At 42.3% G+C, this 25,142-nt stretch overlaps 3 protein-coding genes across 3 annotated transcripts; 1 reads left to right on the forward strand and 2 right to left on the reverse strand.

The window, feature by feature from the left end:
* Positions 1 to 13,881: 13,881 nt before the first annotated feature.
* LOC137283801 (serine-aspartate repeat-containing protein I-like) lies at positions 13,882 to 15,839 on the reverse strand. Its single transcript, XM_067815486.1, has 3 exons — positions 15,655 to 15,839; positions 15,523 to 15,527; positions 13,882 to 15,377 (listed from the first exon to the last, which is right to left on the reverse strand). The coding sequence occupies exons 1-3, from the start codon at positions 15,837 to 15,839 to the stop codon at positions 13,882 to 13,884; spliced, it is 1,686 nt and encodes a 561-aa protein (XP_067671587.1).
* Positions 15,840 to 15,924: 85 nt separating this feature from the next.
* LOC137283802 (variable charge X-linked protein 3B-like) lies at positions 15,925 to 16,544 on the reverse strand. Its single transcript, XM_067815487.1, has 2 exons — positions 16,511 to 16,544; positions 15,925 to 16,424 (listed from the first exon to the last, which is right to left on the reverse strand). The coding sequence occupies exons 1-2, from the start codon at positions 16,542 to 16,544 to the stop codon at positions 15,925 to 15,927; spliced, it is 534 nt and encodes a 177-aa protein (XP_067671588.1).
* Positions 16,545 to 16,552: 8 nt separating this feature from the next.
* LOC137283803 (serine-rich adhesin for platelets-like) lies at positions 16,553 to 24,902 on the forward strand. The gene is made up of 4 exons (XM_067815488.1): positions 16,553 to 21,430; positions 23,093 to 23,209; positions 24,064 to 24,164; positions 24,830 to 24,902. Exons 1-4 carry the CDS (start codon positions 16,553 to 16,555, stop codon positions 24,900 to 24,902), a joined length of 5,169 nt encoding a protein of 1,722 aa, XP_067671589.1.
* The last annotated feature ends 240 nt before the right edge of the window (positions 24,903 to 25,142 follow it).

Below are 25,142 nucleotides of genomic sequence, written 5' to 3' on the forward strand. Positions count from 1 at the left end.
GATATCGATCTCATCTGATTATTAATTTCTAACGATTATAGTATTTGATAGCATGGGTTTTTATACCTATTTCAACAATATTGCTTGTCGGATTATCAGCTGATACGGTTATTGTCCAACAAGCATGGGAAAATAGGATTTCGAGTTGTGTATGTTTTCAGTCCCGTGGTACCCGAGTAAATTACAAAAGCCGGTGTTTTACGTACAATGATAATTGGTCCATGAGTCATACACGGGCTTACAAATCGAGTCTTATATTCGCTTTTCAGAGCAAATTATAATGAAACTGACATCACGAAACGAGTGCTAGTATATCTCTACTTTAGCCTAGGTGTTAAGGCGTTCGTCTTCACGCCAGAGACCTAGGTTCGATTCCCCACAATGGATGCAGTGTGTGGAGCTCGTACTTCTAGTAACATCACAAAATGTGTTAGTATATCTCTACTGGAAAAAAAACCCAGTTTGCTATTGATAGGGGTGGGTGGCCAATTGGTTTAAGCGTTCGCTCCCCAGGCCGAAACGCAGGTTCGACTGCACACATGGGTACAATTTGTCCAGAGAAACATTTACATATCTTCCACTGTCATATAAGCTGGGATATTGCTAGAAGTGACGTAAAACTAAACTCATTCATCGTCGTTATTGAGGGGTTTATTTGGTTTGTTGTTAAATGCCGCAGTCAGCATTATCCCAGCTATATGGGTGAGTGAGTGAGTGAGTTTAGTTTTACGCCGCACTCAGCAATATTCCAGCTATATGGCGGCGGTCTGTAAATAATCGAGTCTGGACCAGACAATCCAGTGATCAACAACATGAGCATCGATCTGCGCAATTAGGAACCGATGACATGCGTCAACCAAGTCAGCAAGCCTGACCACCCGATCCCGTTAGTCGCCTCTTACGACAAGCTGAGTCGCCTTTTATGGCAAGCATGGGTTGCTGAAGGCCTATTCTACCCCGGGACCTTCACGGGTCCCCAGCTATATGGAGGTAAAAGACCTGTAAATATTTGTCTAGGTCAGATAACTCAGCTTTCGTGGTTGATGTATAGTATGGACTGTCCGATGTCAACGGAACAAAGAAACAGCCATCATTCCCCCACTCCCTTTAAAAAATGTGCGGTAGTAAAACAAAGTGTATATGTTACATATATGTATCATCAAACCAAAACTGGTTCTTGGGTACAACTTATATACTGAACCGCAAAACCTACCAAAGTTTTTTCCAGATTTGTTTCATCATAATTTTAATATTTTTTTTGCACTTTTTATATGTTAGCTAGACTTGATCATAGCCAATGTTCAAGAAATTTTTGTTTCAAATTCTGTATTTGATATTTGAAAAAAAGAAAAAGAAAAAAATATGTCGTCAAAAAATATGTCGTTAAAACACAGTTACTAAAGTAATGATGGGACGAGGTGTTTGTGCGTACTCCATAAAGGTGACAATGCATGGTTATCCTGAGGTGTCATCCCGATAAGAAGAGCCACTGAACATGCACCGAATCATTCACTGGTCAACAGTAGGAAGAGCTTATAGTTTTCCGGAAGCATACGGAAATCAGCGAGGCCTTACGAATGATTACCTTTGAAACAACGTCGCTGATTGCAAAAACTAAATCTAATTGCAACCATTCACGAATCCTGAACACTCGCACCATGAAACTGCCGTATAGAGGTTTGCATCAAGATATAACAAGTAGCCTCAGAGCGAAAAAATGGGCTACAATGTGTGAAGCCTATTTCTGGTGTTCCCCGTTGTGATATTGCTGGAATATTGCTAAAAGCGGCGTAAAACAAAACTCACTCACTACAAGTACGTGTTGTTTTACTAGTACGTATGTACTCAAAAACAGCAAGGGCAATTATGTTCAGGCAACTTAGTTCCATCAATGCAATTACTAAGCCGTTCCTGTTTCGTGGTTTAAACATAAACCTGTCTATTTGTTACAATTCTCTTGGCGCTCTGATAAAGAATTTATTACAAGTATGACTAGCGGCAGCACCTCTCACATTACTTGACAAAGGCTCTTATTTGGCATTTCACTCAGTGTAAGATTGGCTTATACATCACAGGTCTTGTGGTGAATGCATTAGATGTTATGTAATATGTACGTAACAGCGCAGCACGAGAGGAATGATCCGATGAGTTACCTAAACATGTCCATCAAAGGATTAACCGATAAGCTGCTGCTTGAATAATCACTGTTATCTTGGTCAGTGGATTTGTTTAAAGTAAGTGTGTTTATATGTCGGTTTATTTAAGCATACACCCACTTCCTGACATGAAGAAAAGCTGGGAACACGTTAATTATAAACCATAATTTTCGAACTCAGCAGTAGACTCCAAAATTCAACAAACACCTTGGTTGTGCCATTTTAGCTGTATGACTTTCGTTTTCTTTTCACATGGGGGTGACCTTAAATTTCCAAGTATTTAGAAATTTTATCGTGATATTTAGATATTTCAGTCAATTTGTTGCCCAAGTGAAACGTTCTATCGTTTTTCCTAACGACTGTAACGTAAACGGATGATTCCGGATAAGGCTGTATGTGATCGAATGCAGCAATTGAAGCTTGTCAGAAGGGACTTGAAGGATTGAACGGCCAGACCTGGATGGTGAAGGTCGCCAATGAATCGGTACATAATGTGTTGAGAAGCTGCTATCGTGGGTTCAGATCACATCAAACAAAGCCGTAGAAGGGGGTGCGAAGGGTGAAGGGTATATCGATCTGCACTGCAGGGTAGTTTGATCGTTTATTGTTTCACGCCGTTCTCAGTAATAAAATTCCACGCATATGACATGGCTGTGTAAAGTGTGTAGTCTGCAACAGATAATCCAATGATCAACATCATGAGCATGAACCTGCGCAATTGAGATACAATGACACTGTTTCATGTATCAATGAAGCCATGCATAGAACCTGACCACTCGATCCCGTTAGTAGCCTCTTCTAATGCGGATCTTCACGAGCCGGCGACTTGGTGGTTCCAATGTCATCGTACCCAAGGTGATGAAGGTTCACGACATCAGCCATCGGGTTGTCTGGTCCAGACTGGATTATTTACAGAATGACACGATACAGTGGACAGAAGGTCTCTAGTCTGGTCTAGGCTGCAAGGGTTTGTGGTTAAAAACAAATGTATCTCTTCTTCTGTCACAATTGCCGATCACTGAAAATTAAACTAAACGCCAGGAATTACATTATCTTTTAATTAATTTACGTTTATTTATCACAGTCTACTGATTACTACGAGCGAAATATCTAGAAGCTAAAGCTACTCTGTTTTCAAGTTTGCGGTCTTTTATCGTTGATTTAAGATCGCTACATTCGGTGAATCGGTCACTTTAAATAGCCAGTCAGAATCGAATATCACACAATGTCGTGCTAGAATATTCAATCAAATCATACGAAATTCAGGTAATAGGTTCCACCACCAGGACAGACAACCACACAAACCTATTAATAGTACAAGCTCAACATAACCATTAAAGATGGCAGCATGGCAATTCGTCTTCTGCACCGCTGTACTCAGAGGCAAAGGTATTGTGAGGTGCATTTGTCTCATTGGTAATGTTTTGAATATATTTTTGAAACAGGGAAAACGGCTGTTGATATGGCCAAGGAACAGCTCCGAGCAGTTGTTCGAACTGCCTGAAATTTTCAAAAGAGCATGACATATTCCAGGAAAAGTGACCAGCAATGGCCACTTGTAAAAACCATGCAACTGGATATTTTATTATATTTTCTCGGGATGTGAAACGCTTTATGATCTGGGGTGTGATATCAGTTGTAGAAAGGACGGCGATGATTTTTTAACCCCTGGATTAATGACTTTTTAATCCATGTGTTCCCCTGGTCCCCTGATTTGTAACCCGCTGAATACGTCTTTGGTGAAAAGGAGCGACGTTGACGACGTCGTCCGAATCCTCCAACAAAGCAGCATGAACTCTTCCAAATCTTCTCTAGGATATGGATCTTCCCCCCAACATTCTTGACGTTTAGTGGCCGTGACGAGGTAAATGTGCCAGGCCTGCATCAATGTACAAGGTGGACACAATTGCTCCTCACTACGGAAGCGTATTAGGGCCACGGTGAAAATTGTTCTTAGTTTTTATCTAGGAAACAGTAGACTCTTAGAGTAAATGTGATAGTGATAGTCAAATCTAATCATAATTATAACACATAACTGTAGGCTCTAAACGTAAATGAAACACATGGCTGTAGACTAAAACAGTGACTGAAACAGTCAAAAAGGAAATGGTTTCCGTGTCTGGGGGAACTACGTTGATCATTTCAGATTAATGTATATTAACATATATCGCGCATCTCCAACAGGAGATACTAAGTCCTACGTGGGTGATGCTAAGTCCTATATAGGAGATACTAAGTCCTATATAGGAGATATCAAGTCCTACGTAGGTGATGCTAAGTCCTACGTAGGTGATACGAAGTCCTATATAGGAGATACTAAGTCCTATATAGGAGATATCAAGTCCTACGTAGGTGATGCTAAGTCCTACGTAGGTGATACGAAGTCCTATATAGGAGATACTAAGTCCTATATAGGAGATACCAAGTCCTACGCAGGTGATGCTATGTCCTATATAGGAATACTAAGTCCTATATAGGAGATACTAAGTCCTACGTAGGTGATAGTAAGTCCTACGTAGGAGTGATTAGCAGGAGATACTACTAAGTTTTCCCCGTGGCCCTACTACGCTTCCGTACCTCACCGCGTGAACTAGCGAACTCCCTCGTGTTCGGGGTCTTAAGCATTTGCAAGGTGTGCTGTGCTTATGGACTGTTGATCGTTTCCATGCCTTAGCGTTTGTCTTTCCATGTGGTGATAACATTTCACGCACAGCTGTAAAAGTGTAACACCGACTTTTTTGGTACTTTTTTGTTTTGTTTTGCGCGCGCGCGTACGTGCGCGTGTGTGTGTGTGTGACAAAAACTTTTGCGTTTGAGTATATACTGACGCCTATCAACGCAATGTTTGTATACTAACACCACACACACTGAAAAGCCACCGATACAGTTTTAATGACAAAGGATCAATCTGCTTACAACACATAATATAGGTGCTGACACAAAGGCCCAGCTTAGCCGGAGCACACAAGGTTTGCTTAAAATATTTAACTATCCCATTTCATCGCAACAGCTATATGTGACATAATAAGCGAGAGAATTGTATACCACACAAAGCCCAAGACACGCACAGAATCACACACCATCGCAAAACCATCGACAAAGATTGTAGGACAAAATAGGATAAGTCAACTCGATTGTCCTCGTGTTCAAGGTTCAAAATCACCAAGCCCCATTGATTACAAGCAGTTTAAACATTTACTTCATAACTGAATCATCTACGCTGCTTTTAAGTATCAATACCGCTAGGGCCTATACAATGTCTTTGTCTCCACTCAAAGGTTATTTGTCATATCATGTTCGTAGGAAGATATAACAAGTAACCTCAATGGGAGAGAATGACACAATGTATGGTTTTAAAGAAGTTATTGATTGTCACTACTTGTTAAAAGGTATAACGTGCCCCTATACAAAGTGTTGAAACGGGAAGAGCATCAAGGCTGTAGGAAATATTTGCAATTCAAATATAATTCTTGTGTCTTTCACCTGTGTTTTAACGTGTACGCTCAATGTAATCTGTTTTGAATGAAAATCGAAATTGATGATTCTTTTGCATTAGCGTTTTATATTTACATGAACGCGGACAGTGTGGATTGAGCCAGAGTTTATTATTATTACAGTATGCTGAGGTACCAACATAAGAAATGTTTGTATACACAGAGCCATTCAGAATGTAGTCAGGTGAATATATGCTATTTATTACCCAAATGGTGAAACATAACCAGTGTCACATATATGATATGTACACAATTGTGCATGTCACTTTTACCTAGAAACCATTGTTTTTGTGTTCTGTCGTCTGTGACGACATTAAACAATTGAACTCGACGTCAATTAATAGGGCCGTCACACTTGCTAGCCGTGTTTTACTGCCATGCACAAAAAGAAACAAATAAAACAAAAACAAATAAATAAATTAAGGAAAAAGAAAACAATGGCTAATGAATTAATTACTAATGTGACACACATAATAAGCAAAGATATTTAGAAAGTGGTCAAATGCAATATATGTTACCTATGGGAGACACTTTCTAAAAAAAAAAATATGGACCTGTGGGGTAGCCCAGTGGTTAAAGCGTCCGCTTGTCACATCAAAGATCCGAGTTTGATTCCCCACATGGCTACTATGTGTGAAGCCCACTTCTAGTGTCCTCATGTCATGTCCTGTCATTAACAGTAGGCACAAGGAAAACAGAATGTCCTTTTCCCTTTTCAGTAATATAACTATTGCTAAAATACCATATGTCGCTTCTGATGAAAAACAAGTGCACACCGACGGTATAAAACAGCCTGTTTGAGGCAAATCCAAAGAGAGACAGCTGTCGGAACGACCCAACAAGGAGTTAAGTACATCGTCGTTGCCAAAACCTTGGCTGCACCCGAGCGACTGATGCAACGATTAACGAACAAGCAATACGTCAGACAGGCGTAGGAGCATTCTCTCCCCACAAAGGTTACCTGTCATATCTTCCTACGAACCTCCATTCTAATACGGTCCTTGCATGATAAGAGTATTCAGTATTCGAGACTGGTTGCAATCAGATTTAGTTATGCAATCAGCGACGTTTTTTTAAAGTGATTATTCGATTTGCTTCGATAAAGCTAAAACTAAAACATCTTTCCCAGCGCGATGCGCAAATGTTTCATCTAGACAGAACTTGGTCATGTATGGGAGGATCAAGTGCGTCAAGTGTAAGTCGATGTAACAGGTGTTCTAACTGGATGGGAGATAATTCGTGTTGCAATTTTGTGCTGCGAGGGGATTTAATGAGGACCGGGAACTGTGGCCGTATTAAAACAGAGGTTCGTGGGAAGATATGAAAAGTAACCTCTGTGGGAAGAGAGTGGCCTAGGAGTGGCACATTACAACGCTCGGTGATGAACGCCCCATCAGGACAATTTATTACAACGTCGACGGCAACAGCAACGACTACGAGAACATGGTATTCAAGCATGTCGACCCTACTGCTGGGTACATCTTCGTCGGTTGACATGGGCCAGGCGAGTTCGACGTGGACAGATGCTTGGTTTCGACGTGTGATATTCACCGACGAGAGTACAGGTTTTGCCTGTACAGTAATGACGACTTGTCTCATGTTTAAGACGAATATGTGAACGTTCAGCACCGGATAAGTTTCTGTAAGTCAAAGCGAGATTTGAGTTGGTAGAATCAAACTAAAAATGCTTTATGGTTCAACTTATTTATTATACAAGGTCACAACGTTTCGAGACGATTCCTAGTCTCTTCTTCAGGTGGAGAAGAGACTAGGAACTGTCTCGAAACGTTGTGATCTGATTCTTCAGGTGAAGAAGAGACTAGGAACTGTCTCGAAACGTTTTGACCTGAAGAAGAGACTAGGAACTGTCTCGAAACGTTGTGACGAATTGAATGCTCCAAGATGGGATGACGTTTTGCGACCAATTGAGCTGTGGTCACACTCACGGCTGATTCAACATTTGATGACAGTTTGCAGAAAAAAGCGTTGTTGATTTGTGTAAAAGTTCAAACTATGATATCATGTGTCTTTCAGTCAAACGGTACTTTCGACTTTGAATGAAGTGAAAGTGTGTACAATTGTTAAAGAATAAATGCTCTATTGAAAATAAACAGCTGTTCATTTATATATGCTTTTCTTTTCTTTTCGATTTCGGCCAAGCACAGCGTATACTTTCTTTGGAGCACTTCTTTGTATTTTTCTACAACAGGTTTGTTTAGGAAAGTGTCTCACAAAACAACAACTCGAAGAAATATGGAAATAATTGGAAAAATATATCATTTTCCCCCTCTCCAATAAGAACAATTTTGCATGTTATAAAGCACTGATTGAAAACCTATTTAGTTTAAGAAATCCCTTGTGTGTATTTATGTTTATTTGATACTTACGAAGGGATTAGTTCATAGGCATAAAGTTCAAATAAATGTTTGAGAATATTTCTAATCAGGGACGTCCGTAGATTCTGCGAACGTGGTCAGTAACGATGCCAGCAAGGCTAATCACGACCATGGAGGCAAGAGCTTCAAGTTGCCGAAATATCTCCTGGACAGCACCCAGTCCCCTCCAAGTGAGCCTCTTCATCGCCGCTTCCGAAGGGACCTCTCTCTCAGCGAGAATCACATTCACATACACGGGAGACTCCGGATTATCCACGGGATAGACTGGAACCCGGACTTCCTGTATAGCAATACCTCGGCTTTCGTGTATTTGGAAGAAAAAATCATCAATCTGGTAAGTTACGACTGACTGAACGAGTGGACAGATAAACGAATGTAGCTACCTCGAAGGGGCGGGGAAATAGGTGTTTCAGCTTTTTTACCATTTAAAAAGATAATAACGTGTAGGAATGGTGAAGGAATTTTGCCATGAGTGAAAAGAATTGTAATCGTGTCAGATTTGAGAATCAAGAGTAACAAGTGTGTTATTTTCACTTTTAATTTTCATTTTAGACACACATTAATATGGGGCCGGTGGTATAGCCTAATGGTTAAAGCGTTCGCTCGTCAAACAGAAGACCCAGGTTCGATTCCTCACATGGGCACTATGTGTGAAGCCTATTTCTGGTATTGCTGGAATATTGCTTAAACTAAACTCACTCACACAGATTAATAAGACGACCGAAAATATACTGAGTCAAAAAAGAAACTTCACATTCTTTCTTCAGGGCACTATAAAAAAACAAAAGATGGTAAGATGGTTAAATTGTTATTATTTCATTGTTTAGATCTGTATGATGTACTCGATACACTGGCAGTGCCACAATCAGTTCCATTAGGTTACACCGCCTTTCCAAAACATGGGTATACAGAATGTCAAGTCACAATATGGACGTTGAGAATGGAGACTGGCAGCCCGCAACCGATTTCGAATGGTCTGTGAGGACAGTCGACCTCTAAACATTTCAGTCCTAGTTCGTGTAGCCGGCAGAAATCTATCACGGAAGTGACGTAGGACGATTTGACGGTCTTCTGCTCCTGACGTCACACGTGGACGACCCAAGCTTGGGCGATCAGAAGTGGTGCCAGTTTGTTGTAGACGGCCCCGCAAGTCATACACAGTGCGACGGCTGCATCCCATTGCTCTTGCGACGTCAATAACTGATCTTCCCCCTTGCAACATGCCAACGGCACGTTCACGTTGCACATTTGGCAATTGTGGCATTTAAAGTAACGTAAGAAATGTGGTTTAAAAGTGTTTTTTCAGTTCTTGGGGCCAATGCAAACACGTGGAATTGCAGAAAACTTCGATGCGAAGATCACATGATCGACTGCACGCGTAAACCCTGATTTGACACTAACGTAATTTGCACGACGAATGGATGGGTTTGAATGGGTTTTGCTAACGTTTCTCTAGAGTCGAAAGATAGGGATCCCATTTTGGATGCATAGATGAGAGAAAGAAATATTCATGATTTTCAAAAATTACATTTTGTGAACTTTCTTTTTTGACTCAGTATATCAACTCGTAATGAATGAACATTTGTGTTAGTCATCTTGCCTCCCACCGAGACCTGGCGTAACGTATTGCTATGTCAGGTCATTATTAACGATTAAAACCTGTGAATATCCGGGTTGGTCTTCAGCAACCTAATCTTGTCGTAATTGGCGACTAACAGGATCGGGTGCTCCGACTCATTGACTTGATTGACATATCGATCTTTTGAAATACTGTCAGCCGACAGTATACTTATCTAGTAAATTTGTAGACACGCTATTTTTGTCTTCAAATTCGAACAAGTAACTGCAGTATATAGGCCTACATCGTACTAATTAAACCAATATTAGGCACACTATTATTGGCATTTACTATCTCTAAAGGAAACACATAGCACTTCTAAAGGTCTTCTTAATAGTGACGTTTTGAAACTTGATGAACCCTTGGAATAGTTCGAAATACAATTCCACATGTTTTGAGTCCGATAACGACCAAAGCTGTCTATAGCTTCTTCGATCTGGATACCATGGTAATGGCACATAAAATATTTTAAAATACCAAAATCCCTTGTTCTTTTTGCGATCCATTTTCAATCCAGCTCACAAAAAATAGCTTAATAAATATTGTTATCAATCGCTACCAGCTGGTTTACTACAGTAACTACCGTGTGTCTATTATCAGTTTCTTATGAAAGTTCCACATAGTTGGCATCAGGAGGTACTCACAGTGAGCCTCCTGTTTCCAAGACATTTGTCCTTCAGGAATCAGCACATTCGCGTTCAGTCGTTTACAACTAGTGTTCGCCTCACAGAAAACAACGAATTACAGGATGCTAGGGTGGGCCTTGTCCATGGTAACCTTACATATACAGAGCACCTGGTTCGAACCTGCAATGAACTGCCAAGCATGAACTGGCATATATTCATAAATTCTTCATGGCTGATCTTGTTTTCAGCTGGATTCAATACTAAACTCGAGCTCCCTGTCGGAACACTATCACTGTGCTGTCATTCGAGGATTCAGGTAAATGTGCTCAAATATTCACTATCATTCTGTTTGCAGTTTTCATTAAATGCAGGGTGATCTTCATGATCATCGGGCCAATCTCCCCTCTTGTTGATCATCGGGCCAATCTCCCCTCTTGTTGTTCTCACCTGCACTGGATATGTAGATCCGCATCGCCAACTATTAGAGAGGGTGGTTTGTACACTATTGTACACTTATATCTCTGTGTACTTCTGTAGACGTGACTCTAACCATGCCACTTACATTTCAGAAAAGGCAGCGTGGAGGTGGACTTTACAATCGTGCTAAAGACGCCCAACACGACCAGCAACAGCACCAATGGCAATTCCACCACTGTCATCGACAGCAGCACCCTCACTGGCGTTTTCATGGAAGCTCTCAGCAATACGTCATCAAACTTCAGCGTCGAAACGAATCAGACAAATTTCTTTGGTCAGTAATCCTACACAACTCCTGCATATTACGACATCGAATAATAAAGATACAGGTTCAAGCTGGTTTTCATGGTATTATGAAAGATTTAAAACTGCCCTGTAATGATGATATATACATGGAAACATGTATCACAACGTCTATGGTTTTCATGTACAGTTTATTGGTTTTCATGGTATTATGTTTTAATTTATCTTATAAATTATAACAGACAAAAAAGTATCGCAGTATCTATGGTTTAATCCCCATATAGGCATTTATGTTTATATCATAATTAGGACATAAGCAGTAATCAGCGGTATATAACGAAATTATAATAGCTCTAAATTTGATATAAAACCAAACGCGTAGCGTGAGGTTTTAAATACAAAATTTAGAGCTATTATAATTTCGTTATATATACGTTTATCTCCATTCTACCATTACCGTGATATTCAGATTTTAAACAAATACCTAAAGTGTTGGAAAATCAGAGGTATATAACGTGATTATATACCTCTGGATGACTTTGTTTAGCCAATCACAATCCAGCATTTACTGAAGTCATGGTAGAATTATGTTTTTGGGATTATTATCTTGACCCTTCGATCTATGCCGTATTTTGACAAGTAGTCAAAACGTCAGCTCTCTGATGACGTTAAGGACCATCAGGTCGTTGGTGATTTCTTACGTCAAGAGCAACTTTTGTATGGGGACTCATACAACAAGCAACTCAATCTCAGCCCCATAGAGTATGCTAGGTACACACTAGGTACGCCAGAGAGATCCCCCGCTACAAAATCGTGTTGTATTGAGATAAGCTCTCCACCAAGAATAGAACCAATACCTCAAGGTACAATTTTTAATGTCTGATAGAACCAGAAGGGGTTTAAAGATGTTATTGCAGTTTCTTTGAGTGGCGTTTCGAAGTTGGTGTGATGAGCAGCAGGGGGCTTCCATATTAGTTACTTGATGACGGTGTCAGTAGCTGCACCGTATTAATATACCATCCGAAAAAGAAACGCATAGACGAGAAATCTGCTGCGAAAATGTTGTATTTTCAAACATATATAATTCGTCTACAATTAGACTTTAGTGCATGAAATTTTACACCAGTTTAGAGGAAGGTAATGTCTATGCAACCAGGTGGATACCTTTAGATACGGGGACGTTGAGCGCGATGGCAACGAGGTAGCACAACCCCGATGTCGGATTTCTTGGCTCTCAGAACAGTCTCTTTCAACCTGTTCCGTACAGTTTCACAGGATATCCCCTGTAGTCTAGGCACCTTGGTTGCTGTGCTCTTGCCCGTGGTAGTACGATCACGCAGCTGTAGTACCCGGATGTGCCGATCTTGGACATCAGTGGTACCTCCAGGTCTGCCTGTCCGGGGATGGTCATTTGATGTATTTATCTATTTGGTTTCAACGACCTGAGGACCATGATATCTTGCTCAGTCGCATGGCAACAGAAGATTGGTAACCTCTGGCATGCATTCTTTCAATGGCGACGTTCCGTGTCGCAGAGTCACGACGCGACATAGTGATTCGACCTCGAAACTCCTTCAAAACGAATGTCAGTTTCTAAAACTAATCTGGATTTTTACTGCCAGAGAGTAAATGCTCTTTGCTGCAAAATATGGACTGGAAGGCGATTTCAATGCCTTTTGTTAGAAATCTCATCAAAATCAACATTTTCAGGTAAAATCAATTCTGTACTTGTGCAGCTGTGTAAAATTATGTTATCAACACTTTTGTTACATATTTTGACGATTGTTGGAACACAATAGGTAATTAATAGATTTTTAAACATACAAATCGCCTATGCGTTGTTTTTTCGGATAGTATGATAAAGACGTAGCTAGAACTTTCCCGTTGTTCATTATTGCAGATGGTGGAGGTTACACCAGATATTGACATTATACTCGGCCATTAATACAAGAGCAGATTTCCTAAGGAATTATGGAAATGACCTCCCTTGTTAACGATATAAGACCATAGTTATCAGCACAACAAACTAAGGATTCTCAGAATAAACAACAGTTTATAATTAATTTTTCCACGATGCAAGTCAAATTGAGGTTTGGATGAGATCGTTTGTTATAGTTAGTAATGAGGCGTTGCGATACTTTTTTCTCTGTGTATACTTGTCTGTATAGGTCATCCATATGTCGTCGAGAGTGATGACTCGATGTTTAATATCGTATGCCTCATAATAAGACCCCCTGTTGGATGAAGCATGACAACTAAGGGACTTACGTATTTACTGTGTTACATTCCACACAATGTAGCTATGTGGCGAATCGAACTTTAGGTGTGACTAACGAACGCTCTAACATTTGGTCTACCCAGACTTTCCTCGTCACTAAAGAGATACGGACTCTTGTGTTATGCTACTTGTTGTTACCCTTCCTGTAAGTTAGGGTTATAATACAACGCGTTCTAGAATGTCTGGTATGCATGACATGTTTAATCCTTTGCATTGACAGAAGTCGTGCTGGAGTCAGGAGCAAGTATCATCGGCCAGACCGACTCTACAGAGATTCTTAGTTCTCTGATGTCCTCCTACCTTGAACTCACCACCCATGGCCAGTCCTCAGATGCCATGTCCTCACTGACCAGCTCACCAGAAGCAGTAAGCCTCATTACAAGTTCGCCAGTAAGTGACCTTTATTCTGATTCGGTTGTTGATAGCGCGCATAGCTCGTCAACAGAACTATCAAGCGCTGCAATGCTGACATCTGCTAGCCCGCTACCTCAACACTCATCCGAGTCCATTGCTTCTTCATCTGATCTGTCAAGTGTATTGTCATCATCAAGTAAAACATCTACAATAATGTCATCTTCATCTGAGACGTCACCTCAAGTCTCATCTTCAGCTGTTGCATCAGTTTTAGCATTGTCTTCAGCTGATGCGTTTACTGTAACGTCACCTTCAGCCAGCACATCTACTGTTACCTCATCCTCATCTGACACCTCAACTGCCACGCCAGTCTCAGGTGACACGTCCACTGTGACGTCAACTTCAGCTGACACGTCTACTGTAACGTCATCTTCAGCTGACACGTCTACTGTAACGTCATCTTCAGCTGATACGTCTTCTGCAACATCATCTTCAGCTGATACATCTTCCACAACGTCATTTTCAGCTGATACGTCTTCTGCAACGTCATCTTCAGCTGATACGTCTTCTGCAACATCATCTTCAGCTGATACATCTTCCGCAACGTCATCTTCAGCTGATACGTCTTCTGCAACGTCATCTTCAGCTGATACGTCTATTCCAACGTCATCTTCAGCTGATACGTCTTCTGCAACGTCATCTTCAGCTGATACATCTTCTCCAACGTTATCTTCAGCTGATACGTCTAGTGTAACGTCATCTTCAGATGATACGTCTAGTGCAACGTCATCTTCAGCTGATACGTCTACTGTAACGTCATCTTCAGCTGATACCTCTTCTGTAACGTCATCTTCAGCTGACACGTCTTCTGCAACGTCATCTTCAGCTGATACGTCTATTCCAACGTCATCTTCAGCTGATACGTCTTCTGCAACGTCATCTTCAGTTGATACGTCTTCTGCAACGTCATCATCATCTGATACATCTTCTGCAACGTCATTTTCAGCTGATACGTCTAGTGTAACGTCATCTTCAGCTGATACGTCTACTGTAACGTCATCTTCAGCTGTTACCTCTTCTGTAACGTCATCTTCAGCTGATACGTCTTCTGCAACATCATCTTCAGCTGATACGTCTTCTGCAACATCATCTTCAGCTGATACATCTGCAAAATCATCTTCAGCTGATACATCTTCTGCAACGTCATCTTCAGCTGATACGTCTTCTGAAACGTCATCTTCAGCTGACACGTCTACTGTAACGTCATCTTCAGCTGATACGTCTTCTGCAACGTCATCTTCAGCTGATACGTCTACTGTAACGTCATCTTCAGCTGATACGTCTTCTGTAACGTCATCCTCAGCTGATACGTCTTCTGCAACATCATCTTCAGCTGATACATCTTCTGCAACGTCATCTTCAGCTGATACGTCTTCTGCAACATCATCTTCAGCTGATACATCTTCTGCAACGTCATCTTCAGCTGATACGTCTTCTGAAACGTCATCTTCAGCTGACACGTCTACTGTAACGTCATCTTCAGCTGATACGTCTTCTGCAACGTCATCTTCAGCTGATACGTCTACTGTAACGTCATCTTCAGCTGATACGTCTTCTGTAACGTCATCCTCAGCTGATACGTCTTCTGCAACATCATCTTCAGCTGATACATCTTCTGCAACGTCATCTTCAGCTGATACGTCTTCTGCAACATCATCTTCAGCTGATACGTCTTCTGCAACGTCATCTTCAGCTGATACGTCTAGTGTAACCTATTCTTCAGCTGATACCTCTTCTGCAACGTCATCTTCAGCTGATACGTCTAGTGTAACCTATTCTTCAGCTGATACATCTTCTGCAACGTCATCTTCAGCTGATACGTCTTCTGCAACATCATCTTCAGCTGATACATCTTCTGCAACGTCATCTTCAGCTGATACGTCTAGTGTAACCTATTCTTCAGCTGATACATCTTCTGCAACGTCATCTTCAGCTGATACGTCTAGTGTAACGTCATCTTCAGCTGATACGTCTTCTGCAACATCATCTTCAGCTGATACGTCTTCTGCAACGTCATCTTCAGCTGATACGTCTTCTGTAACGTCATCTTCAGCTGATACGTCTTCTGCAACGTCATCTTCAGCTGATACGTCTTCTGTAACGTCATCTTCAGCTGATACATCTTCTGCAACGTCATCTTCAGCTGATACGTCTTCTACAACATCATCTTCAGCTGATACGTCTTCTGCAACGTCATCTTCAGCTGATACGTCTACTGTAACCTATTCTTCAGCTGATACATCTTCTGCAACGTCATCTTCAGCTGACACGTCTTCTGCAACATCATCTTCAGCTGATACATCTTCTGCAACGTCATCCTCAGCTGATACGTCTTCTGCAACGTCATCTTCAGCTGATACGTCTTCTGCAACGTCATCTTCAGCTGATGCGTCTTCTGCAACGTCATCTTCAGCTGATACGTCTACTGTAACGTCATCTTCAGCTGACACGTCTACTGTAACGTCATCTTCAGCTGATACGTCTTCTGCAACATCATCTTCAGCTGATACATCTTCCGCAACGTCATTTTCAGCTGACACATCTTCTGCAACGTCATCTTCATCTGGCGACACATCTGCTACAGCATCATCTTCCGCTGATACATCTTCTGTAACATCATCTTCTGATACGGCAACTGCGTCATCTTCACCTTCACCTTCACCAACTGCAACGTCATCATCATCTGATACGTCTACTGTGACGTCATCTTCTGCTGAAACGCCTGTTGTAACATCATATACGGCTGATACGTCTACTGTTACACCATCTTCAGCTGATACGCCTGCTGTAACATTGTTTACAACCGACACAAGTACTGTAACCCAATCTTCGGCTGATGCATCTACAGTAATGTCATCTTCAGCTGACACATCTACTGTAACGTCATCTTCAACTGAAACGTCTACTGTAACGTCACATACCCCTGATACATTTACTGTGACGTCATCTTCAGCTGACACACCCACTGTCACGTCATCTACAGCTGATACGACTACTGTTACACCATCTTCAACCAGCACATCTACTGAAACATCATCTCCAACTTATACCTCTACTACAACATCATCTTCACCCGACACATCTAATGTGTCGTCATCTTCATCTGATACGTCAGCTGCAACGTCATTTTCAGCCAGTACATCTACTCTTACCTCATCCTCAGCTGACACGTCCACTGTGACGTCATCTTCAGCTGATACGTCTACTGTGACGACAACTTCATCCAGCACGTCTACAGTCACGTCGTCTTCACCTAATACGTCTACCGTAAAGTCATCTTCGGCTGATACGTCTACTGTAAGGTCATCTCCAGTTGATACATCTATTGTGACGTCATCTTCAGCTGACACGTCAACTGAAACGTCATCTTCAGCCAGCACATCTACTGTCACCTCATCGTCAGCTGATACTTCGACTGCCACGTCATCTCCAGCTGATACATCTACTATGACGTCATCTCCAACTGACACGTCAACTGAAACGTCATCTTCAGCCACCTCATCGTCAGCTGATACTTCTACTGCAACGTCGTCTTCAGCCAGCTCATCCACTCAAACGTCATCTCCATCTTATACGTCTACTGTCACTTCATCTCCAGTTGACACCTCAACTGCAATGTCATCTTTAGCCAGCACATCTACTGTAACCTCATCGTCAGCTGATACGTCTTCTCTCACATCATCTCCAGCTGATACATCTACTGTGACGTCATCTCCAACTGACACGTCAACTGAAACGTCATCTTCAGCCAGTACATCTACTGTCACCCCATCGTCAGCTGATACTTCTACTGCCACGTCAACTGAAACGTCATCTTCAGCCACCTCATCGTCAAATGATACTTCTACTGTCACGTCATCTTCAGCTGATACATCTACTGTAACGTCATCTCCAACTGACACGTCAACTGAAACGTCATCTTCAGCCAGTACATCTACTGTCACCCCATCGTCAGCTGATACTGATACTGCCACGTCTACTGTAACGTCATCTTCAGCTGATACATCTACTGTAACGTCATCTCCAACTGACACGTCAACTACAACGTCATCTTCAGCCAGCACATCTACTGTCACCTCATCGTCAGCTGATACTTCGACTGTCACGTCATCTTCAACCAGCTCATCTACTCAAACGTCATCTCCATCTTATACGTCTACTGTCAGTTCATCTCCAGCTGACACCTCAACTGCAACGTCATCTTCAGCCAGTACATCTTCAGCCACCTCATCGTCAAATGATACTTCTACTGCCACGTCATCTCCAGCTGATACATCTATTATGACGTCATCTCCAACTGACACGTCAACTGAAACGTCATCTTCAGCCAGCACATCTACTGTCACCTCATCGTCAGCTGATACTTCGACTGCCACGCCATCTCCAGCTGATACATCTACTATGACGTCATCTCCAACTGACACGTCAACTGAAACGTCATCTTCAGCCACCTCATCGTCAGCTGATACTTCTACTGTAACGTCGTCTTCAGCCAGCTCATCGTCAAATGATACTTCTACTGTCACGTCATCTTCAGCTGATACATCTACTGTAACGTCATCTCCAACTGACACGTCAAATGAAACGTCATCTTCAGCCAGCACATCTACTGTCACCCCATCGTCAGCTGATACTGATACTGCCACGTCTACTGTAACGTCATCTTCAGCTGATACATCTACTGTAACGTCATCTCCAACTGACACGTCAACTACAACGTCATCTTCAGCCAGCACATCTACTGTCACCTCATCGTCAGCTGATACTTCGACTGTCACGTCATCTTCAACCAGCTCATCTACTCAAACGTCATCTCCATCTTATACGTCTACTGTCAGTTCATCTCCAGCTGACACCTCAACTGCAACGTCATCTTCAGCCAGTACATCTTCAGCCACCTCATCGTCAGCTGATACTTCTACTGCCACGTCAACTGACACGTCATCTACAGCCACCTCATCATCAGCTGATACTTCTACTGTCACGTCATCTCCAGCTGATACATCTACTGTGACGTCATCTCCAACTGACACGTCAACTGAAACGTCATCTTCAGCCAGCACATCTACTGTCACCTCATCGTCAGCTGATACTTCTACTGCCACGTCAACTGTAACGTCATCTACAGCCACCTCATCATCAGCTGATACTTCTACTGTCACGTCATCTCCAGCTGATACATCTACTGTGACGTCATCTCCAACTGACACGTCAACTGAAACGTCATCTTCAGCCAGCACATCTACTGTCACCTCATCGTCAGCTGATACTTCTACTGCCACGTCAACTGTAACATCATCTACAGCCACCTCATCATCAGCTGATACTTCTACTGTCACGTCATCTCCAGCTGATACATCTACTCTGACGTCATCTCCAACTGACACGTCAACTGCAACGTCATCTTCAGCCAGCACATCTACTGTCACCCCATCGTCAGCTGATACTTCTACTGCCACGTCTACTGTAACGTCAGCTGATACTTCTACTGCCACGTCTACTGTCACCTCATCGTCAGCTGATACATCTACTGCCACGTCTACTGTAACGTCATCGTCAGCTGATACATCTACTCTGACGTCATCTCCAACTGACACGTCAACTGCAACGTCATCTTCAGCCAGCACATCTTCAGCCACCTCATCGTCAGCTGATACTTCTACTGTAACGTCATCCTCAGCTGATACATCTACTGTAACGTCATCTCCAACTGACACGTCAACTGAAACGTCATCTTCAGCCAGTACATCTACTGTCACCCCATCGTCAGCTGATACTGATACTGCCACGTCTACTGTAACGTCATCTTCAGCTGATACATCTACTGTAACGTCATCTCCAACTGACACGTCAACTGCAACATCATCTTCAGCCAGCACATCTACTGTCACCTCATCGTCAGCTGATACTTCGACTGTAACGTCATCTTCAGCTGATACATCTACTGTAACGTCATCTCCAACTGACACGTCAACTGAAACGTCATCTTCAGCCAGTACATCTACTGTCACCCCATCGTCAGCTGATACTGATACTGCCACGTCTACTGTAACGTCATCTCCAGCTGATACATCTACTGTAACGTCATCTCCAACTGACACGTCAACTGCAACGTCATCTTCAGCCAGCACATCTACTGTCACCTCATCGTCAGCTGATACTTCTACTGTAACGTCGTCTTCAACCAGCTCATCTACTCAAACGTCATCTCCATCTTATACGTCTACTGTCACTTCATCTCCAGTTGACACCTCAACTGCAATGTCATCTTTAGCCAGCACATCTACTGTCACCTCATCGTCAGCTGATACTTCTACTGTAACGTCGTCTTCAACCAGCTCATCTACTCAAACGTCATCTCCATCTTATACGTCTACTGTCAGTTCATCTCCAGCTGACACCTCAACTGCAACGTCATCTTCAGCCAGTACATCTTCAGCCACCTCATCGTCAGCTGATACTTCTACTGCCACGTCATCTCCAGCTGATACATCTATTATGACTTCATCTCCAACTGACACGTCAACTGAAACGTCATCTTCAGCCAGCACATCTACTGTCACCTCATCGTCAGCTGATACTTCTACTGCCACGTCAACTGTAACGTCATCTACAGCCACCTCATCATCAGCTGATACTTCTACTGTCACGTCATCTCCAGCTGATACATCTACTCTGACGTCATCTCCAACTGACACGTCAACTGCAACGTCATCTTCAGCCAGCACATCTACTGTCACCCCATCGTCAGCTGATACTTCTACTGCCACGTCAACTGTAACGTCAGCTGATACTTCTACTGCCACGTCTACTGTCACCTCATCGTCAGCTGATACATCTACTGCCACGTCTACTGTAACGTCAGCTGATACTTCTACTGCCACGTCTACTGTCACCTCATCGTCAGCTGATACATCTACTGCCACGTCTACTGTAACGTCATCGTCAGCTGATACATCTACTCTGACGTCATCTCCAACTGACACGTCAACTGCAACGTCATCTTCAGCCAGCACATCTACTGTCACCTCATCGTCAGCTGATACTTCTACTGTAACGTCGTCTTCAACCAGCTCATCTACTCAAACGTCATCTCCATCTTATACGTCTACTGTCACTTCATCTCCAGTTGACACCTCAACTGCAATGTCATCTTTAGCCAGCACATCTACTGTCACCTCATCGTCAGCTGATACTTCTACTGCCACGTCTACTGTAACGTCATCTTCAGCTGATACGTCTACTGTAACGTCATCTTCAGCTGATACTTCGACTGTCACGTCATCTCCAACTGACACGTCAACTGCAACATCGTCTTCAGCCAGCACATCTACTGTCACCTCATCGTCAGCTGATATCTCTACTGCCATGTCTACTGTAACGTCATCTTCAGCTGATACATCTACTGTGACGTCATCTCCAACTGGCACGTCAGCTAAAACGTCATCTTCGAACAGCACATCTCCTGAAATGTCATCTCCAACTTATACGTCTACTGCAACATCATCTTCAGCCGACTCATCGTCAGGTGATACGTCTAGTGTGATGCTGTCCTCAGCTGTAACGTCATCTCCCGGTCATACGTCTACTGTAACGTCGTCTTCACCTGATACGTCTGCTAATTCATCTTCATCAACAGTCTCATTTACATCTTCGTCAGCAGCTGTTTCATCTCCTTCTAGTTCAACTGTGATATCATCGTCAATTTCATCGTCAGTAATCACACAGGTAACACGAGTCCATACACTTGATTCGTTCCCACCATACCCCTTTCACCATTCCTGTTTGGAAACTATTGCAGAAACGTCATTATTATTATTATCATTATCCTCATCATCATCTATCACTTCAACAATAACGTTGGTAGCACCATCAGTTTCTATATTGTCTACTCTTTTCAGCAGTGATGTCGGTAGGACCATCGACGACATAACGCTCATGTCAACGCAGTTTATATCATCTCACCCTGAACATGTTTCAGTGGGAAGTGGTGACGTAACGACATTTGGTTCATTGTCATTGATTTCCAGTAAAGGGGATGGTTTATTGCATGAACTGTCAACCAGTTCTGAAACTACAGCCTAGACATCAGCATCAAGAACAAGTGCTACAGAAACACTTCCACCGTCTTCAGTATCTGGGCCATCATCCAGTGCTCCTGTGTCATCTGTTGTGACATCAGAAGAAATTTCTCGTTCATCCTTAGAACAACTTGGTACATCGTCGGTGATAATATCGTACAGCAGCACCAATGCTTTGTTTGAAGAAAATGGGCAATCGTCGGCATTGGTAGACTCAAATGGACTACACACTGAAAGTAGTTATGGTCTTGTATCAGAATATTTTCCCAACTCTTCAACTGATTCCGGCAGCAATTCACCCGTGGAATCTACAACTAAATGAAGTTTCAACAGGAGGTGTTGGTTATCCATCATTAGGTATAGAATACACAACCTCACAAATAGATGATCATGCTCTAGCGGAATCATCAACATTCACAGCACCAAATGCCCCAGTAGGGAGTTCAACAACATTTATCTCTGTTATGAGCAGTTCCAATAATGTTGTTATATCATCGAGTTTATCAGTAGAACGGGTTAGTTCAACTTCACCAAGTACTGGCATGCCAAGCAGTGTCTATTCACCACTTTCACCCTCAACTACTGACACGGAAGGCGAGTCATCCGTTTCTTCAAACATACTGGTGTCATCTCATCACTCAACGCCTCAGCTGACTTCTACGCCTCTTCAAGTACTCACATCAAGTTATCTAGGAGGCAGGACAGGAATGTTTTCCGAAAATAGCATTTTGGAAGTTGCATCCTCAAATGAACTGACTTACTCAAGTGCAACACCGATCAGTCCTCTGGAGGCAACAACTTCAACTATCACGGCAATAGAAATGTTCTCATCCATTGTTAGTGATGATAGAACATCGGGGGTGATTTCCATGTCGTCGTTAATGTTAATCACCACGACTGACATGGTTCCAAGAACCACAGAGGCACGTCATGAACCGTCTATTGCTGAGGAAACATCACTGTTTGTGTCTGAATCATCAACATCAGTTCTGCTTACGGACACAGACTCCAGTTGTAGTTCACTGTTTGCGCTAGGCACCACTAGTGATATCACAACAACTGGATCCAATACTCCCAAGTCCACGGTAGTCACGTCACACGATGCTTCATGGTAATATTGGAAACATCTTCGATGACACCATCCAGCGTCATTACCCAACTTTTGATCGAAGAAAATGGACAGTCCTCTGCCTTCAGTGACACTCCTAGACTAACTTTTGAAAGCAGTTACATTTTCGGATCCACACAAATACCTATCTCTTCAACCGAATTCAGCAGTTATTCATCAATGGGATATTCAACAAATAAGGTTTCATCAAGTGATGGTCATGCTGCAGCAGAATCTTCACAATTCACGATGAAAGATGACTCATTAGGAAGTTCAACAACGTTTGTCCCTGTTGTGGACAGTTCATCAGTGGGGCAGGTTAGTTCAGTATTAAGAAGTGGTATGTCAGCCAATGTTTATCCTACTGTTTCATCATCAATTCACGTAATGGAAGGAGAGTTGTCACATCTGTCAACATCACAGTTCCACACCTATTCAGGTATCGGCTTCACGTTATCCACTGATAGAAGATAGTACTGGAATTGTTACCGAAAATAGTACTTTTGGATTAACATTCTCAAATGAACAGACTTACTCAAGTCAAACACCGAGCAGTCCTAGGGAAAACATAATTTTGACTCTCGTGTCGACTGGAGTTTTTTCATCCATGGTTAGCGGTGACAACAACAAACTGGAATTGATTTTAGCTCCATCTTTAGTAATAAGCAGCATGATTGACAAAGTTCCAAGAAGCACAGAGGCACTTCATGAACCATCTTTCTCTGAGGAGACCTCACTGTTCATGTCTGAATCATCGATATCAGTTCGAGTTACAGCCATGAACTCGAGCTTACCGTCAGTGTTAAGTAGCAGACTTGAAACTTTTCATGGAGTCAATGAGCCATTACTTACTGGAGAAACATCAGTCTTTCCTGCATTATCCTCATCATGGTATATTGACTATCTCGAATGTGCAGCAGAAACTGCATTTGGAACATTACAGTCAAATTCGGATGCGCACCATGAATCCCATTCTAGCCACAGTCAAATTCACCCCAGTCATGGTACATCTAAACGCATATCTTTATCACACCTGAGCAGTGTTTCATCAGCTGTTTTGCAAAGTTACAAGATTCCATTAGTAACCGTGTCATTCCAATTGGAAAGAGTCCCATCAAGTGTTCACGTGACATCTTTTGAACCGGAACAGTCAGAAAGTACTGCATTTCCAGATTCCACCACAAGCGTACCGGCCGCAACATTACTGTTACTGCAACATCATCATCACAGGCGAATGTCACCACAGCAACAGAAGAGACATCAAGTGCCCAGGGTATCTCAGAACCATTTGGACAATCGTCATTGCATGTTCTCCAACATATACCTGACGTGTCTTCAAGTTTTAGTCTGGCAACTTCAGAGATTACAGATGTCAGGTTAACCTCATCAACGATGATATTAGACATTCAGGAATCATCTTCAGCGCATCAGTTCACCCCTTCAAGTCCTTACTTGTCTCCACATCAGTCAGCATACATGGGCATTCAGACATCAGTACTTGAAGCATCAAGAACGAATGCCCATGTTTCAACCACAGCTGTCCTCCTAGAGAGCAGTATTATAATAACACAGGTAATACTTAGTGTGTCAGATAGTGTTAAACACCGTTCAGTATCTATTAAAAACCACATTATGTGTCAGAGAGTATTGCTTTGCACCACCTTATTACATCAACAAGGCCTCAAATCACATATGAGATCATCGACTCTTCATCATCAGTTCATCGAAACCCTGAACTCGTGAAACATTTCTCACCAGTGTCATCACCTCAGCACTTGCGGAGTCACATCTGAGATAAATTAAGCATCTCCAACGGAGATCCTCTGGGCAGATATTGTCAACTTCATCATCAATGAATTCTAAATCACCTAGCTCTGATCAAGTCATCTCAACTTCCCAAGCTGTATCTCAGTCAACCAAACATTAATTGTCATTCAGCATGGTCATTTCGGCAGAGGCCAGCGGACCTTCATCATCATCCAGCATGATGTTTGTAGCAGAGGACACTTGAACTTCACCATTTGTCTGTATTGACTCCCCAGTGGTTGACGCATCGTCAAGCTCAAAGAAAGTCAGCTGTAATGTCAAATATATATCTCAAATTTCCTCATATGTCATGGTCTCGTCAGCAACTGAAGCATCATAAAGTAGTGATCAAGTCAACATGCTGCGTGCCAACGAAATACATTTATGTACGTTCTCATTAATCAACATGGTCTCCTTGGAGATCAAGCTAACCAATCAAGTGACC

Source organism: Haliotis asinina, chromosome 5, assembly GCF_037392515.1.
Source record: "Haliotis asinina isolate JCU_RB_2024 chromosome 5, JCU_Hal_asi_v2, whole genome shotgun sequence".
Taxonomy (NCBI): Eukaryota; Metazoa; Mollusca; class Gastropoda; order Lepetellida; family Haliotidae; genus Haliotis; species Haliotis asinina.